The sequence below is a fragment of the Drosophila rhopaloa genome, unplaced genomic scaffold (assembly GCF_018152115.1).
Source record: "Drosophila rhopaloa isolate 14029-0021.01 unplaced genomic scaffold, ASM1815211v1 contig_150, whole genome shotgun sequence".
Classification (NCBI taxonomy): Eukaryota; Metazoa; Arthropoda; class Insecta; order Diptera; family Drosophilidae; genus Drosophila; species Drosophila rhopaloa.
Window position 1 is genome coordinate 1221157 of NW_025335029.1, and position 18996 is coordinate 1240152.

Consider the following 18996-nt stretch of genomic DNA (forward strand, 5'->3'; position numbering starts at 1 on the left):
GTTTTGTCCGCCGGGAAGGAATTGTGGGATAACTGCGACGAGAAATCGTCGAGGAAATTGGGGAATCATCGGGGGGCGATCATCGGGCGATAAGTGTTCTTTGGAACAAATAGTTGCGAAAATCACGAGGGTGGAGCTGTTCGTGGCTTACAATTTCGCCAAAGGGTCTTGCTAATGGGTCTTTCAATAAATACTTTAATTAAAACAAACATCTAAGCAGCTAGGCATGATAAAGTTGTTGGAAAAATAGTTGGAGTTTCTTGGGACTTCAAAATCCCATTTAAAATTTACCATTCGAAAAGAAACAATCTAACTTAAATTAAACATACATTTGCATAACTAAAATACGACAATGAAGAAATCTATAATTTTGCAGAATAAACTCATATTTTAATTATTTAGTTTTTCCAATATTAAACTAAATCAGTTTGTTTAAAATTTTCATTCCCAGTGCGTATGTTTTTAAAAACCCATAAATGAAATTGAGACTTGCACTTATTGAGTAGTAATTAATTACAATGATAGCACACTGTATTGAACTTAAATCTGCTCACATTCCTCGCAAGTGTAATTAATCTTTCAAGATTATACCACCTACACTCGGGAACGGTATTTCCTTATCAACAAATCAGAGTCAACAGAAGATCCCATTTTACAATGGAATGTTTATATGTCCCCTGCTGAGCAACGAGTATCTTATGATTCAGAATAAAATTTATTAGTTTACTTAATGACTACAAAATTAACCTATTTATTATTAGAGTGTCTCTCGAGGAGTAAGCTCGTTACACTTTTTAAAAACCGAGTCTGTTTAAGTGTTTTTCTAAAAATTATTTTAATTTAATACTATTTTGGGATTGTAATTTAGCCACTAATATAACAGCAAAATTGCAACAAAAAAGTTAGTTTAAACATTTCGAGGAAAAAAGTGAAAAATTGTTTTAATGAAATTAATGAGTGTTACTTGGACATTAATTTCGACATAGAGTGCAACAGCAACTATTCAAAGTGTGTGGGAGCTTCACTGTAATTTTTTTTAGCTAAATGAAATTGATAATTAAATTAATTGAATTAACTTTACTTAGAATTCCATTTCGCCATGGAGTGTAACATTACAGCTGCTGCTTCTGCAGCCCTGGCACTTAACAGCCACTGTTAAAATAGGTATAAACTAACAGCGACTGGTGGCACGCCGAAGCTCTGTTAACTGGTCTGCAGTTCGGATTTCTGAAGTCGCAGAGTCGTGCGGTTTCAGTTAAAAATTTGAACTCGCGCCGCGCAGTCTTACGAGCGGCAAAAAGCTACTGACTACTCGACGAAAGCGACTCGAAGACGAATACATAGTAGCTCCCCAAAGTGCCCAAGTGCAACGTGCAACTAAATTCGTAGTTAAGGAGTTTCGCAGTTTTGGAGTACAGAGTGTGCCGAAAGAAATGTGCCAAGTATCGCTGAATTAACATGCAAATAAATCGAAATCGCGACAGAGTGACGCCCGAATAGTGCCTGCAAATACGTTATAAAAGTGCCTTAATGTGTGATCTTTTTACAATCTGCAAGAAATAATCGTTAAAGTGCGAATTAGCTTCGTATGCACATATGTATATAAACCACTCGCAAGTGCCTCATATATCTTTTCACCTAGAAGTTGACGCTTTATAGCCGTCACATCAGTGTAAATCAGAGGATTTTCTCGTCAAATAGCTTGAGGTAATTTCTAGTTTCACATTTTATTAGCTAGCGGCCCGCCTGAAGTTCATTATCATTTATGGCCAATAATTGTCGAGTGTCTTTTTGTGTAGTGTGTAGTGTGTTGTGTCTTGTGTAGTGTTTGTTTCCGACCCTGACCTCAGGGTTCATTAAAAATCAATTGTTTTCCACTCGCATTCGCAATTTGCATACTTATTACACACGGTCAGAGACAAAGTCATGAATAAAAAGACCAACCACGGAAGCGTCCTTCGGGTCAGCCTACGCTTTTCAGACTTGTTAGAATCGTTTGAGCCAAGTCGAGGAGAGAGGTCTTTGTGTTTTTAATTTTTTTCACCCGTTTGTTCAACCATTTCAATGACAAAGTGGTGGCAAGTGTGGGTTGTGTTTGCTAGGCCCCTTCTAAATCGAATTGTCAGAGGTTCTGGGTCCACTTATCAGCTAGCAGCTCTATCCGCAGTGTAATTTATAATCATTTTCGTAACGCATACGCACTGTGGAGCATGTGGTGTTCGGTCCGTGGGAGGCAGCTAAAAAAAAAAAAAGGCTGTAAAGTGCTCGGCGTGACCCACATAGCCCAACCACATAAACTTATTTGAATCAATCAGCTACGCGCACATTTGCCGCTGATTTGGAGTCGTAAACTTGCGGGCATCTGGCATCTGGTTGACCTGTGGCAACTCGATTCGCAGTTGCAGCTGCGTCTGCATGTTAATTGCTATTTAATTTGTGTGCTGTGCCGCCTCGAAGCTCAATGGAAGTTGCGTCGAGTTGGGATTTTTCATTCTCGTTGCGGAGGGGCACGTTCTGTAATTTAAATCGCCTTTGTGCGCAGACGCAGCAGCGTTTTCATCCGAAGAGTGGCTGGGCAGAGCAAGTACTTTATAGGGTTTTGTTTGGCTTGGTTTTGTTTTATTTTATTTGGTTTTTCCCCCGCTCCCGATCCGCAAGCGGAAATTGTGTATTAAGTGTTCTCGGGCAAAGGGAGCGAATGGGGTAAAGCCGTACAGTCTGCTAAACAGATTCCAGCTAAACTCGAAATCTCCACAGAACGCAAAAATGTATGGTTTCCTTCTGAAATTAATATGCAGATATGCCAAGGAATAAATGTATCGGAATTTTTCCAATTTAAGAGTTGTCTCCAGGGAGTGTTTGCTCTCAATATAAATTACAATTTCTTATCAACTCTTAAAAATTGTTAAAAAATGAATATTAAATGAAATTTAAATTCTGAACTGAGGTTTTCGAATATCTTTGGTTTTAAACAGGGAAAAGTTAGTTTAAACGTTAATAGTTTAAAATAAATTTTAAAATGTTACGCTGTTGAATAATTCTTCAAAAAATTACAACTTAATAAACGCAAGTTCAACTGGAGTTAACTAGGAGTTAATAAGGCAATTTACAACTAGGTGCTAATGAACTGAAAATTAAGTATCTTTAAAATGTTTTAATTAACACATAAGGGCCATAGGCTAAAAGGTTTACATCTGCAAAGTTAAACTTAAAAATTTGAAGTTAAGTTACCTAAATATTTTGATTTGGATTTTTGTCTATAAAACAAAAATATTTGAAGCCTTTTTGTTAGTATAACAAATAAGTACACACTGAGGTTCTAGGCTCAACTTTTATTGTTAATTTTTCTAAACCATTTTAGCTAGATATTTCCTATTCCCGTTTTCCTATCTCCATTAAATCTTCGCGTGTAATTGAGAATCTCTGGACACGGCATATCACTTAGCCGAACAGCAATTACGATTAGGAGAGCAGTGCCAGAGTAAAAGACTTGGAGAAAAGATGCCTGCGAAGTCGAAGTCGAAGTGAGTGGCGCAGCTTCCGAGTTGCATTTGAAACGGGCCATCAATCCAGCGGCAGATCTGTGCAATAATTTGCAGAAAAGTGCTTTGAACTGTGTTGAACACAACATGATCGGCATTTGTTAGCGATAATGAATTGAACATTTCTGAAAACATGTTTGTACATAATTTGTATGCAGGCTCTGGGGGCCGCCACTCATGGACCCAACTTTAAAGTCCGGAGACTGGAGACCGTAGACCATGGCGTCTGCCATGTGTCTGGGTGTCTGACTGTCTGGATATAGTATTTGTGTTGGTCTAACTAAGAGCATCTGGCCAAGGCATTTGCGGTTTGTTTTTGCCCGCCCAGGGAAAGACAAACGGGGAATTAGACGAGCGGGGGAAATGTGCAAAGTGTAAAGTGCATATTTATGGCTTGCATAAAATAACTTGTAAAATTCACTCACTCCGTCTTTTTGTCTCCGTGTCTTTTCACTGTGTGTTCATGTGAGTGCATTCGCCATTCGAACACGTGTTGTTTGAACGGGCTCTCTAAATATATATACATATAGGCACACGATCGCCGAGGAAGTCGCTGTTCAGGATATGGATGATATGTGACTGGACTCGCCAATGAGCAAACATTCGATTCAAATATACCCGCCATGGGTTTATTATGCAGCAAAATGTGCACAGTTTGCGTTTGCCCATTATTTTGACAGAAATATGTGACGAGGGGCAGAGATAACGTTTGATGGGTCAATGAGCTCAAGTCACCGGGAGTTAGAGAACCGATTCTTGGTACAGCCTTATTGGGTTGTAAAGCTAACTTTATTATGGGGTATCCGTACCGCATTATTGAATGGCTAAATTAGTCAGAGCAAATAAATAAGGCATGAGTTCAGTTTGCCAGGAGTTAAGGTGATATTTTTAGCATAATAGAATAATAAAATAGTATTAAAATTAACATGCTTTCACTACATTCAATTATCTGTGTATTTTTATTTTGCTGTATTCAGTATCTGAGATTGCTATAAATTACTCTTTTATTAATATTTTAATTTGCTTAAGGCTTGATTTTTCTTTACTTTAAAAGGATTTAATGCTTTGTACCTAAATTTGGTTGGTTTTATTTAATAAATTTAATCAGATAGAATTTCCATCATGTCTCATAACCCTTTAATTACTTAATGCTTTATAAAATCCCCTCTGGGTGGTTCTGTAAAGATAGTTAATCGACATGGATACATTGTATATATGAATTCCTTGGTATGTCTGGCAATCCATATTCCCCTGCTCAGGGAACAAAAAATGCAAGCAATCTGCAGCGTAATGTTAACAATTATTTAGCCGGACAACTCCGCAGCCACACATTTGCCACTTCATTATAAAATACTTAGTCATAAACGCTGTCGCCCCGAACAAAACAAAGCCAGGTGCCTTGCCCCTGCAAATTCCCCTCGGCAATCCAGCAGATTGAGTTACAAGACGCGTGTGCACTACGATCCATAGGTACTGGCACTGAAGATGATGTTCGGGCTTCTCTGCGGTGAATCCATTACACACAGACAAAAATGTATATCATTTAAAGCTTGTTATTAAACTTTAAGAGAAACCTTTCTAGGTTTTTTATGTGAATATTTCGAATGGTCTTTAGTTAGGAAACGTTGTTACTGAGTCGTCATGTTGTTTTAACTGGATAAATTATACTTTAACAGATCATAAGGAATAATGAACTAAAAGACATGTATTTTAGGAGGAGTAAACTTAAAAAATACTTGTTATTAAGTATTTTTTTTTTGTACAACTTGCGATTTAATCAAATTTATATTATGTTTTTATTGTCCCTATTATATTGACCTAAAACTAAATGTTTAATAAAATATAATATTATATATAATACAAACTCTAAGCACAATCATAAGAAAGATGTCTTAAAATGAGAAAATCTTAATGGTACTATAAAAATTCAAAAAAATAAAACTTCTGTTCATCTCTAGACTTTGTATCTGAGCGCAGCTGGCAATAGATACGAATGCATCCAGAAGATAGCCTTGAATAATTCAAGCGCGTGTGACTCGCTTAGTAATTAACCCAGCACAAAAGCCGCAGGCCAGCGATGAGTCGCGGTTTGGCTTGGCTTGGCTTGGAATTGGGATAGGGATTGGGATTGGAACCATATAGAGGGATGAGTAGGGGATTGGGGACGGGAATGGGGATGGGGAGAGGTAGTGTGGGGCAGGCACGTCAAGTGGCAGACACCGAATCCGAATACGCGGCGCTCACAGAAACACTCATGCATATATGGATACTTTTGTTCCTTTATTTTTTGTGTATCGTTGTCTGCCGTCTTGTGTCTGCCGTTTGCTTATTTGTTTGCTTTTAGCTTTGTCTTTGTGTCATCATCGCCATCGTGATTATCCTCATTATGAGCATGTCGCTATTGCTGTGTGCGTGGAGGTGAACGCTTCCTGCAATGCCAACAGGTAGACCAACACAAAGGCGTCCCATTCCCAGTCCCCATTTCAGCCCCATTCCAACTCCGACTCCAACTCCAATTCCCATCCCCAATCCTCTGGCCAGACGTGAACGGTGGGAATCGGCTGCTTCAAATGCCAGAAACGCTCCGGGCAAAGCAAATAGTTACCTATAAATTGTGCAGCGAACAAACGAAGCCGTCAAATCATCCCATGAATGACTGACAAGCCCTAGCGACAATTGTGCGGACTTGGCCACAAAATGCTCCAACTGCAACGGCCAAGAGCCACGACCACGACTGCGACACGCTCTAATAAATGGTTCAATAATAAATTACCTCCCGGTTCAGGTTCACCTCCAGGATTTGTTTCGGCATCACGTTATTTGGGCATTTGTCAAGTTCAAGCGTAACTCTCGGTTTACACTAGTCAACCTGGAGTCTTGAAAGTAAACAAGTTGGACAATCATATACTAAATGAGATCCATCTAAGCATTCCCATATCACAATTTCAAAGGAAATATATCAGTTTATCTTATTCTAATCAATCTTAAATTCGAAGATAATATGCGCAACATATTATTCTTAATTATTAAATAAATAAGGTATCTTCTATTTAAATTTATCAACTTTATCGTAAACTTGTAAAGGCCATCAGCTTTAAACTTAAATTATTTTCTTTTCGGTAAGGCAAAGAGTTTATTATGTAAAAAATTATACTGATCAAATAAATAATAAATACGTTTGGCTACGGTATGCTATTGAACAACTTTGTCAGTCCGTTAAATATTAAAACATTTTTAGTAAGCTCCAAAAGCATATGCTGATACTTCGAACGGCTTTGAAGATATGCAACATATGGACACACGTATTGCCAAGGAAATGCTCCAAGTTTATGGTTATTTTTTATAGCTTTGTGGGTCCGTGCAGGAACTAGGATAATCCCTCGTTGGTTACATAGTGTTAGCGACACCTTGCCTGAGGGCCTCGGTTGTGAGTAGGATGTCAGATCGCGCCACCTTCGTGATTTGTGGCTTTAGGGCACATGTGCAACAACGGCAACTGCAACCAGCAACAAGCAACCAGCAAGCAGCAACTAGCAACAGCAAAAAGCAACAGCAGCAGCAGCAACATCAACTCGGTGGTCCCCCAAACTCCTGGTCAAATGTCCATTGTCCGTTTGTCCACCGTCTGGCTTTTGGCCGCCGGATTAGCATTGAAATTGACTTCGTGCTGTGCTCATTAAAATTTTACGTGCATAAAGTTTATTTCGATTTGTTTCGCCGTGTTGTTGTCGCTGCATTTGTCCTTAGTTCGCTGAGTTTTCCACGGCTTCCAAGGAATTACATTTCGTGGTCGCCTAGCTTAGAATATTTCCCAGAATTTTCCACCAAAAACAATCAAAAGAAACAAATATTTCTGCTACCCGTTTCGTACTTCCTTATTGGCCAATACAATCAGTTCGAGAGCAGAATGCAGACCCTTTGAAATGGGAAACAGAGATAGTGGTTCTATCGGGCACTATGGTTATTGGTGTTTTAATGCGTTTTCGTACGGCTGGGTTGCAGTAACAAGTTTACGGCCGTTTTGGAATTGATGTGGCTAACAACTTTTTCAATTACCCAGTCCAGGTACCCCAGTCCAAGCTGGAAAAGCAGTTGAGCAAACACAGACAACTCAGCTCCGCTCCGCTCCGTTCCGTTCCGTTCCGTTCAGCTCAGATCAGATCGTCATCATTGTTGTGGAGCCTTAACTTCTTCGCCCCGGTCGTTTGGTTATTATGCCATAAAAACTCGTTTTCAGCTGATTTGGCCGAAGTTCATGATCAGCTGTGAACTGAAAGTGGTTGATTGGAGCAGCTCTTGGTCCAGAAGAACCTCTGTCTTGGTACCGGTTTTTGCTGTTACTCGTGCCCCGCCAATTGCACTCGTAATTGAGAGAGTCTTGTGCTGATGTAACAGCAACTTGCAACGGGCAACTAGCAACCAGCAACAGTCAACCAGCAACTTGCAACAGTTTTGTGCCTGCCTCAGCGTCTTGCCTTTGAAGTTGCCACGAAATCGAAACGGACTTTGTTGTTATCTTAAGCCCTCCGCCATAACCCATAACTGTGACAGCAGCCTGTGCATCCGATCCCATTTCGACTCCCATTCCGATTTCGATTCCGATTCCCATTCCCATTCCCGATGGTATTTCAACACCCCATCGAGGGCCAATGTAAGCAGCAACTTCCTGCATCCACAGACGAAATAATTCCCGGCACCGATCGTTGCACCAAAATGCAAACAACAATTTGCAGATCCACCAGTGAGAGAGTGACGGCGAGGAGGTGGGAGGGGGGTATATTCAGTGGGACAGTGTGGGGCTTCCAAGAACACTGCTGCTGTGGCATTCCGGCCGTGCAGCAACCATGACAGCCTAGACCTGATCTATTTTCGTCTCACTCCCGGTGCCATCTCCTTCCCCTTGCCACTGCAGCATTGCGAAATATCTGCCCCACACAAGCGGTGCATGTGTGATACACAGAAAGAATACTATTCCTTTATATAGCCACGGAAATCTACAGAGGTTTTCAACTTTGTTTAGTTGTGTGACTTTCGAATGGAAAATTTCTTAATTAATTTAAAAATCATGGGCTTAGCAGACGAATCCAAAATTGAAAGTCAATATTGATCAAAAATGTCAGAAAAAATAAAAAAAAATACTTTCCTAATTCGAAACGCTTCTAAAATCAATAACTTAAAATAATTTCCAATTTAATATTAATTTTACATTAGCTTAACTATTTTAAATTGATTTAAAGAGCTTGTATTTTTTTATATGTATGATAAAGTAGTCAAAGTTATATGTAAATGATCTGTTCACAAGCCAATTTTAAAGAGAATTAACAAGTTAAATTCATTGGAATTCGCATCGGCTTAACACAAGTTCAAAAATACTGCTAAAGGGAATCCCCTTTTTTCCATGTGTATATTATATATTTACAAATATATAGGGGTTCTCTTCCGCCCCCGCATCACACACAAACACACACTGGGGAAGCACAAACAATTTGTAGGTGTGGCCGGAGTGATCCGAATCAAATGTGGCATCTGCATGGGCACGGACAGGGACGTTTCCATGGATGTGGATATGGATGTGGATGTGGTGGTGCATTGTGGATGCAACTGCGAATGTTGGTGGTGCCAATGACGTTCCGTTGATGGCCATTCTGCGCCAGATCAAGCGGAAATGTGACGTTGACGGCAATAAATATAAAGTGAATCGCTTTGTTAGTGCAAGAGTTCAAAGCTTGCAGAAAAATTTCGTAAAAATAATGGTTAGGGGGAGTGCAAAATAACACACCTATTAATAGACAATTGATCGCATTGGGCATGGTAAATGATGCACAGGAAACATGTGGAGTAGGAAATCAATTTGAGCAGTATTCAAAAAAGGAAAGATCAATGATTTTTATGGTTCCGAATTTGGGGCAGAAAAGCGATAAATTGTAACAGTAAAAAGTTATAGCTTGCGGATTTCCTAAAATCAAAATATTTTCTTTTTACCTATACCTTCATGTATTTTGTAGTTCAATTATAACCAAAGAATTTAATTACCAATTAGGCACCTTAAATATATCCTAAAAGGTATCTGCAAAAGTTATGTCATGTTTAGAGACCAAATAGCGACAAATTTATTGCTCATATTTATAGCTCTATTCACTTATAAGCCATTTGAAAAACCAATTGGTAATAAGTACTCAAATTACATTTTTTTAACTGCTGCAGCAGATGATTTATCGCATATTTATTTGTTTGTTGAGTGTTTATTAACACAGAAAACGGTAAAGAAAGTTTATTTATCGCTATTAATATATCAAATTCCTCTGGGGCTTATATAATCTTCCGCAATGTTCCTCCAGACAAAGAAGTGTGTTATTTAATTGCAAAGCTATTTTTCGCTCACTAATGAAATTCCGCCTCTTCGCTCAACGTACAGCGGCAAATTAAAAATTAAATAACAAACAGGCAAATATCAATTGTTGGCCATCGCAGACAATTTGGCCAAAAGTAACGGAATCGTTGGCCAAAATCAGACATTCGACATCCACCCAAAAATAAAAATAAAATAAAAAGGCCGAGGCCGCCGCTTACACATCATAATTATCCAAAGCCAGCGGCGCTTTTGACCAGGTGTGGCCCTTTTTTCCCAACAAATTAATTACGGCTCAATCCGAGAAATTAGGAAAAATATGTGAAGCCGAAAATTGGCAATAAACGAAATTTGAACCCCAGCAGCGCAGCGATTTTTTCCCTACAATTTGTTAAGAAAACAAGCCAAGTGCATGTGAATGTGTCCGATGAGTGTTTATTCCCCTTTATTTTTTATATTTTTGTGCAACGCCCTGTGCGCCTTTGCATGCGTAATTCTGTTGGCACCGACGGTGGTCCCCAGTCCCTGGGATACTCAGATGCCAAACAAACCCCAACGGAGTCCAAAATCCGAGTCCGTGTACGACTGCACCCGCATTGAATAATTGCCAAAGGCTGGGCGCCACACGCCGGGACATGGCCATTCATACTCCGCTTCTTTTCGACCACACACCATCCATATAGGCATACATGTTTATATCTGCATATATGCTAATGCCGGCCCATGTCGGCTTGATTACTCATATATTCGGCCCGTCGAACCGCTGACTTCGCCGCCTGTTGATGGGTTTTTGTTTCATTTCATTTCGTTTTGCCGCTGTCCGGTCGGTAATTTAGTTTTCAACATCAAAGGCGTGGGAATGGGCAAAAAAATGGCATTAACAATGATGGAATGATATATGCTCTGATCCGGGCAAGGATTCAGACAAATCCTCGCCGAAATCTACCCGCAGATTTATGGGCAGCCACTCGAAAGCCGAACGCCGCCAATGGAACGGAAATTTGTCGCCCCGCAACAAATTGAAAACAACCCCAGATCGAGAACAAAAAAGATACTTTTGTATCTTTGCTGTGGTGAAATACCCTTTGTTTCACATTTTTTGTGTCTACAATTCTGGGAAGGAACAGAAGCTTTGGTGCTTGGTGCCATTTGGAAGACTCTAAATTTATGGAATATTTTTTAGAGGAAATGCTTTGGTTCTAGCCCAACTATTTGTATACTTTAAAATATTCATAAGCATTTTGCCATATAGGTTTCGTTTTATTTTGAGTTCTTGGGAAATTTTCAAAACAAAAAGTTATTTTTAATCGGTAATTTAACATAGACAAATTGCAGTATTTTTGAGTATCCTTCTACATTTCAAACAGCTAGGTATTTATACATTCAGTATTAATAATTATTTAATTAAAAAGAAGTTATATTCTATGCTTTTCTGTAATATCCCAGTTTGTTTGGTAGTCAAGTTATTAAATACATTTTAATATTTCGCTTCATTATTTGCAATGACAGATTAAATAGGGTTTTTTTTATTCGACATATAAAATATGTGTTTTTAGATATTTTAATCCGTAGCCTCCAATTATTAATATAAATATTGATTTAATATTCTTCAAATAGTTTCCGATACTTGCTGTTGTCTGAAATTGTTTTGCAAAACATGTGGGCTTTTTGTTGGGTTAAGAATATTTTATAGCGACAAACTTACTTAGCTCGACCACTTGCTGTCCTTCAAAGTTTTTCTTTGCATACCATTTTGAAAAGTACGACTTGTCTTTGGACATAAAATCGAACATTATATGACAGTGCCGCCGCAAAGAGAGGGTTGGATCGGAGTTCAGTGCTCAGTGTAGGCGACACCATCAGAAACAAACGACAACTAAAACTACAATATAACAACATCGATGACAATGACAAGCGGCGTCCAAACGACGCGCGCATTTGGGTCAATGACGACGAAACCGAAACGCTTCCAATGATTTAGAACCCCCTCGGATCGGATTGTATCCGATCGGAACAGATCGGATCGGAGATGGAGAAGGCACCGACACCGCCAATGGAACATGCGACTTGGCATGGAGCTGGGTTGGGAGCAATCATGCGGAAAATGTTACGAAAATCATTATTTTAGCATGTGGCGACAGGGGCTTATACAACGATACCTCCCTGAATCACACAGAAAAATAAGAAAGACATTCTTGAATTCATTATAGCAAGCATACAAATGTATGATGTTTAAAACTTGTTGTTAAATATAAAATTAGTAATTTATTAAACTGCTTAAAATTTAGAGTATAGTTAAAATCTTAAATATTCAAAAAAAAAAAAATTATCATTATTTTTACTCAGCTTAAATAGTCTAAAGATTGTTCTTCTCCTTATAAGTTATGTTCACTTTAATGTTAAAAAAATAAAAATAATTATATGGTACAACGTTTCATGGCCTTTAAATTCCAGTTGGTTACGATGTTGGCATTGCCTTTAAATGGGATAAAGTTTTTTAGTATTTCACCTGTGGCAACTATTACTACATAAGAAAGGAGAGCTTTAAAATCAAACACCAAATTATCTTTTCGGTCATAAACAAATTTGGCACATTTTGTACTTGTTTGTGGTTCATATTTTACTTGTTAGAAATACTAGATATTCATTCACGTTTTTATGATATTTTTAGTGCCATATAAAAAAAGTTTAAGAAGCATTTAAATTCGAACTTTTTTTCAGTGCATGTCCGAAATATCAGAGAGGGTGAGATGGGAAGAGGGGAAAGGGAGATGACTTTAGAGCGGAGGAAGTGGTTGCGTTGTTGTTGTCGTTGTGTGGTTCGGTTGATCGGCGATGATCATTTTGTTCAATCGATTGTAAACGATGCGTTGCGATCGTTGCTGCGGCTTTGATCAAATGACAAAATTGATCATTTTCTGTTTGAATGGATTTCGATCTGCGACCCTCTTCAGCCCGTGGAACCCCTGAAACCCCCATTGAATTCCTCCTCTCGAGCGACAACAATTGATTTATGTCTGCGTCTCTCTTTTTTCCCCCCTATCACCCTATCGCCCTGTCTCTTTCAATCCTAGGTGGGTGGCATGTGCAATAAAAACAACAACAGACATCGCTTTGTTACCAATAAAATATCCAAGTTTTTGTGTTGAGTCAAAAGGCGCTATAAATCAAGCCAGTGCGCACCTTTTTTCCTCTGTCTGATTTTCCAAAAAAAAAAACAAAAACAGAAACAAAAACGAGACGAAAACAAAGCAAAAATCAAATGTTGAAAAAATCTGAGCAACTGGCAAATTAGCAACAATGCGAAGAAACATTTTCGCATTGCAGCAATTAATAGCTGACCAAAGGAGCGGACTTTAGTTCGGGTCTTTGGGAGCTCTCTCTTTGGTTTTTTTTGCAGTCGCTGGACTCAACTTCGATTTCACATTCCCGTAGGGGTGAAATCTGCGTTGGGCTTTCTGCTTTTCAGTCTCCTTCCAGCTTGGCACAAACGCTGAGGGTAATAACCAAAAATTAGCAAAAATTGCCAAAAGTTTGACTTGCATGATTTATCTATAATTTTCCATCGCCAGGCGGTGCCTGTTTTCCGTTTTTTTCCGCGCTTTTTGGGTGTACACCCAAAAAAAATATATATCTATTAGGAAGAGAGAACAATTTATTCAGGGTCAGAATTAGCCAACTTAGCATAAAGTAGATTTCAATATTTAATATTATTTTTTACTCTATAAAATGACACAACAAATTAGCAAGTCTTGTATTGCTTTTGTATTGCTTTTCCTGAAAGTTTAATTTATGACAGATATTAACACAACTGCGAAGTGAACTTTAACCTACTTAATCTGTCTGGCATTTTTCTTTCACCATACTTTTTATATGGCGATAAAAATGTTTACAGCTTTACCCCATCTAAATTTACTTTTGTCCGAAAACTGAAATTTAGTTAAATGTAAATTTTGGGTGTTAATTAACGTTTGTAATAACGGTCTTTAAAAATGTATTTTAAATTTCTAATAGACCATTATGTAAGCAGTTTTTGCTGTGCACTTTTGGTACTGGGGCGGCCAAAAAAGTTGCCACACTCACCATCGCCGATATGGAAAACTGGCGGACAAACATGGGGGAGACCTCAAACATTCAGGCCTCCAAATATCCCAGCTCTTGACGTCTGACGTCGGACAGTCTGGGCCATTTTAAATGCGCTTTCCAGGCAGTCAGCCTCGACTTGGTTTGGCTTTGGCTTTGGTTTTGCTATTGGCTTTGGTTGCAGTTTCGGCTTTGGTTTCTTTATCGTTTTTGGTTTCCTTTCCGCAGCTTAACACTTGCGGGTGTTGTGGCCTGCACAATTTCTGGCCGAACATGTAATCGCAGTAATAATAAAAATTTGCAAATGATTTCGTTACTCAATCTGCAATCAGGCACTTACACCGCTTATCGTCTTTCAGTCCTGGTTATGGCATCCCGGCTGGCCGCTGGCAACATCCAATGGAGCTCTGGTCTTGCAGCTGAGCGACGCTGAGATCGCGCACGCACTTCGCCCGGCGGAGCTGTATCTCTGCATCAAATTGGGTAAGTGGGTCGACCGGGATCGGAGGGGTCTGGTCTGGCCCTTCCTGGGACTATGATTATAAGGGGCCCACAACCCTCAATCAAAATAATCGATCACTTAAGGCCGTCCAGGGCTAGCCTGATCAATTTAAATGGGTCTAGAATGCAAGCATATGAATCAAATGTTAAGAGCTATGGGACTTTCTAGATATTTAAAATAAACTGCTTAATCATATACCATTAACAATTTTTAGAAATATATTATTCAAGGGTTTTTTATGATTAATTTTAATAAATTAGTTCTTAAATTAGTTCAATAATATTTTCTACCCATTAATACCAATGTTTCTTCAATACTAAATTTAGAGTACAACATGGCTGAACTTCAGTGAAGAGAACAAGTGGTTTCAAAATAATTTTCAGTGTTAAGTTTTTTATGAAAATTACAAGTTTTAGAAGAGTTGTAGGGCATGTTAAAAGCTCTTGTATACTTAAAAATAATATATAATGGTGGTCAACCTAGTTAAATCTATATGCTTTAAAAAATAAACAACATGGCTTTGTAAAATATTAAATATATATATTTTCAAGCAAACACAAGATGAAAAGAAGGGCGTTATCAACACTGTTTTAGGGGGACGATTCAGGATCAGATACATATTTAATTTGTAAGAACTCAAGTTTTATTCATATATATGTGATCCATATAATCCATGATAACTTTAGAAAGTGTACAACATCTCAAGCGTTTTTATACCCTTGCAGAGGGTATTATAATTTTGGTCAGAAGTTTGTAACGCAGTGAAGGAGACGTTTCCGACCCCATAAAGTATATATATTCTTGATCAGGATCAATAGGGGAGTCGATATAGCCATGTCCGTCTGTCCGTCTGTCCGTCTGTCCGTCTGTCCGTCTGTTTCAATACCGTTTGTGAGCTCAGTTTAAAGCTAGCGATCTGAAACTTTCCACGCGTCCTAAAACATGTGTACGCAGATCAAGTTTGAAAATCGCCCCGATCGGACGTCTATATCCTATAGCTCCCATAGGAACAATCGGATATATCTAGCAAAATTGATGATATTTCGCGCAGTGTAAAAGCTATTGACATGAATTTTTCCAAATCGTATTTTTTATGCATACCTTGATCAGGGTAAAGCGCGTGGCAATCGGACGTCTATATCCTATAGCTCCCATAGGAAAAATAGGGTAAAATCGGTCCAATTTTTGTTTTTCAGAATATTTCGCGCTGTGTAAAGCTATTGCTATACATTTTTTCAAATCGTATTTTTTATACATTCCTTCATCAAGGTGAAAGCGCGTGCTGATCGGACGTCTATATCCTATAGCTCCCATAGGAACAATCGGATATAACTTTCAAGAATGGAAAATATTTTGTGCAGTGTAAAGCTATTAACATAAATCTTTCCAAATCTTATTTTTTATGCATACCTTGATCAGGGTAAAAGCGCTTGGCGATCGGACGTCTATATCCTATAGCTCCCATAGGAACAATAGGGTGAAATCGGTTAAAATTTAATGATTTTTAGGATATTTCGCACAGTATATAAGCAATTGACATGAATCTTTCCAAATCGTATTTTTTTGCATACCTTGATTATGATAAAGCACGTGACGATCGGACGTCTATATCCTACAGCTCCCATAGGAACAACAGGGTGAAATCGGTCCAAATTTGATGATTTTCTGAATTTTTGCGTAGTGTGTAAGCTACTGACATAAATTTTTCCAAGTCTTATTTATTTACGCATATCTTGATTAGGGTAAAGCGCTTGCCGATCGGACGTCTATTTCTTATAGCTTCCGTAGGAAAAATAGTTAAAGGCTGCGAAAGTATCCCTTTTTTTTTTTTATATGACATTTTTGCAGTATAAAGCAATTGACATTAAACGATGAAAATCTAGTTTATTTATGTATACCTTATTCCTTTGGCTCTTTTTTCAGTTTTGCAATTTCGGCAAAGTCTGCGGTATTAAAACTTCGGCTTGCCGAAGTTAGCTTCCGTCCTCGTTAATTAATAAACTTAATAACGTAGTTTTTAAAATTTAATAAAAAATATTTAATCAATTCAAATTTAATTATGTTAATTTAATTCAGTTTACTTTTATTTTACCCAATAATACCAATGCTTTCTGATCTGACCATCCTTCTACCGTCTACATTCACAGAATCTTCTGCAGAAGGCGACGCGGACTGCACACCGCGGCTCTATGCTGTTTGGCGCTCGTCCCGCACGGAGGAGAGCGTCCAGAGCCACTGCATCGACCACGAGAATCCCGGCCAGCTGCCCTTGAGCGTGCTCCAGCTGGAAATGTCCACGGCGGCGGCACTAATGGCGGCGGACGGCGGCGAATTGCCGCAACTGCTGCAGAATCTGCTGGTGAGCGTGGAGCGGAGCATCGAGCGGGTCTCGCTGAACGAGCTGCAGATGCCGATGCACCATGGCGCCGGCGAGGATCTGCTGGATGAGGCCAACAATAATGGCTGCAACAACCTGGTGGGATCACCAAAGTGCGCATTGCGACGCAGCGATTTGATTACCAAAAACAAACTGTTCAACAGCCGCTACATGCTGCGGCGCCTCACAAATCGGCAGGACAGCATGAACTCCACCTCGTCGGGCAATAGTAATGTGAGCGACAGGAGCAGCAGCTCCAGTTCCAGCTCGAATTCGAGTGCCGGCGAGGAGCTGTTGACCAGCAGCGCGGAGGCGAAAAAGAGGAGCAACTGTGGTGGCAATGAGGCGAGTGGGGCATCCACATCGCCGGCACTGCCGCTTTTCTGCCTGGGAAACTCATTTCCGCACATCGACAGTGACGAGGAGCCGAGCGATAGCGTTGGACCTGGGAAACACCACAGTCTGGGTAAGCCACGCAGCGTATACGTAATATCACATTACGCATGCGCACCGATAGCCGCGGGACGCAGAAAATGCTCCGATATCGGTCGGTATTTTGTTTGCATTAATACACAGAAAACAATTTGAACAACGCAACGTCTCTATAAATGTTACTGAAAATAGAATAGGAAATTGAATAATTTTATTAATTAAAAAAGATACCACTATTAATATTGCTATTCGAACTTTGGGTGTCTAACAGCAAAAATGTTGTACCAAATATAAACAATTTAAAGACAATTATAAATACGTAAAATTTAATGAGAAATTTAATTATGCTATTACTAATATGATATTGCTAATTAATTTTCTGAAGCATCACAAAACAGTAGTTCTTGCTCATCACGTGACTAAGGCGGGGAATATATGTTTAATTTCTTAGAAGAAATCATTGCAATTCAAAGCAACTAGAAGAATATACTAACAGTTTTTATAATTACATAAGTATACAGATATGGTTTTAACTTTTTGCCCCATTACATGTCAGCCGAGAACATACATAATTGACTATTTAAATATTTATTTAGCACACACGCTTACTTTACATAAAATAATGTGCATTTTTCGCAGTGTACCTGCAGCAGTTGCAACAGAGCGACCAGTTCGTGGCTTGCTTATCGAAATTTCTGGGCGTGATTTGTCTTATTTGTTTTAGCTCCGTGGCCTGCATCGTATGCAAATCTGTGAGCCCGAACTATTCAATTAAACGCCCCGCAGCCAAAAGTCGGTTAAACCCAAACTGGACTCAAATTTGTGTTCATTTCGAACGGCGCTTTGAAGTCGATATTTTGGGGGTGGGGTTTAATGGAACGCTTTGATAGCGTTCAGTTTTGGCGCTAATTTGATATATTTGCTGCGCATAAATGCTGCCCGACATTTACATCAATTAATTTCCAGATTGTCCACAGATAAACGCAGTGTGTTGCCCTGAATTCTAGCGAAAGTATGCGAGAGTGAAATTTTTGGCCAAATGTCTTTGACTTTTTGTTGCTATCTGGATGATATTCAGTTTTGATCTAAAGCATTCCATCCGGTTTGGATTTGTTTTGGAATGTTTATGGAGGATGTCATATTCGCTTATGCCATTTGATTAATTAACAGTTTGCCAAAGACTTAATTCCATGACAACACACATTTTTAAATGCCAATTCCATAGTCAATTAAGCTGGCAATGTTCGAAAATTGCCACTTCTATCTGTACCCATTTATTTTTCAAAAAATCTTAAAAGCCGTTCTTTATTGGCGGCTAAAAATGCCCCTTCAAAATACTCCATTGAGAGGAGGAGGTCCGCCGGCAGCCGCGGCTTTAGCCATTAGCCATTAACATCGACAACCCACGGCATCCGGCGAGACGTGGTTAGCCGCAAAATATCGTTGTCTCTGTGGCAGCCACAACGGTGCAAATGCCTTTTAATTTGTCAAAGCCTAAAATATGAAAATTAAATGAGAAACCAAAGCAATGCCAGTGTAATGCCACAGTGGTTCGACATAGTCATCATAAATAAGTGAAATGTACACGATTTAGTTCTAAAAAAAGATAAAAATCCCTAAGACGTTCAAACTAACTGTGCCTATTTATATAAAAAAAATATATAATATAAAATAATATAGGGTTTCATTAATTACAAGATATTAATAGCTT

At 38.9% G+C, this 18996-nt stretch overlaps 1 protein-coding gene across 4 annotated transcripts in view; it reads left to right on the forward strand.

Moving 5' to 3' along the window:
* Positions 1 to 18996, forward strand: part of LOC108052902 (triple functional domain protein) — a 58114-nt gene that overhangs the window by 13940 nt on the left and 25178 nt on the right. For all 4 annotated transcript variants that reach the window (XM_044456791.1, XM_017135431.2, XM_044456792.1 and 1 more), the window contains exons 4-5: positions 14334 to 14457; positions 16624 to 17319. In XM_044456791.1, coding sequence (XP_044312726.1) covers positions 14334 to 14457; positions 16624 to 17319 — 820 coding nt within the window. The remainder of the gene's footprint in view (positions 1 to 14333; positions 14458 to 16623; positions 17320 to 18996) is intronic.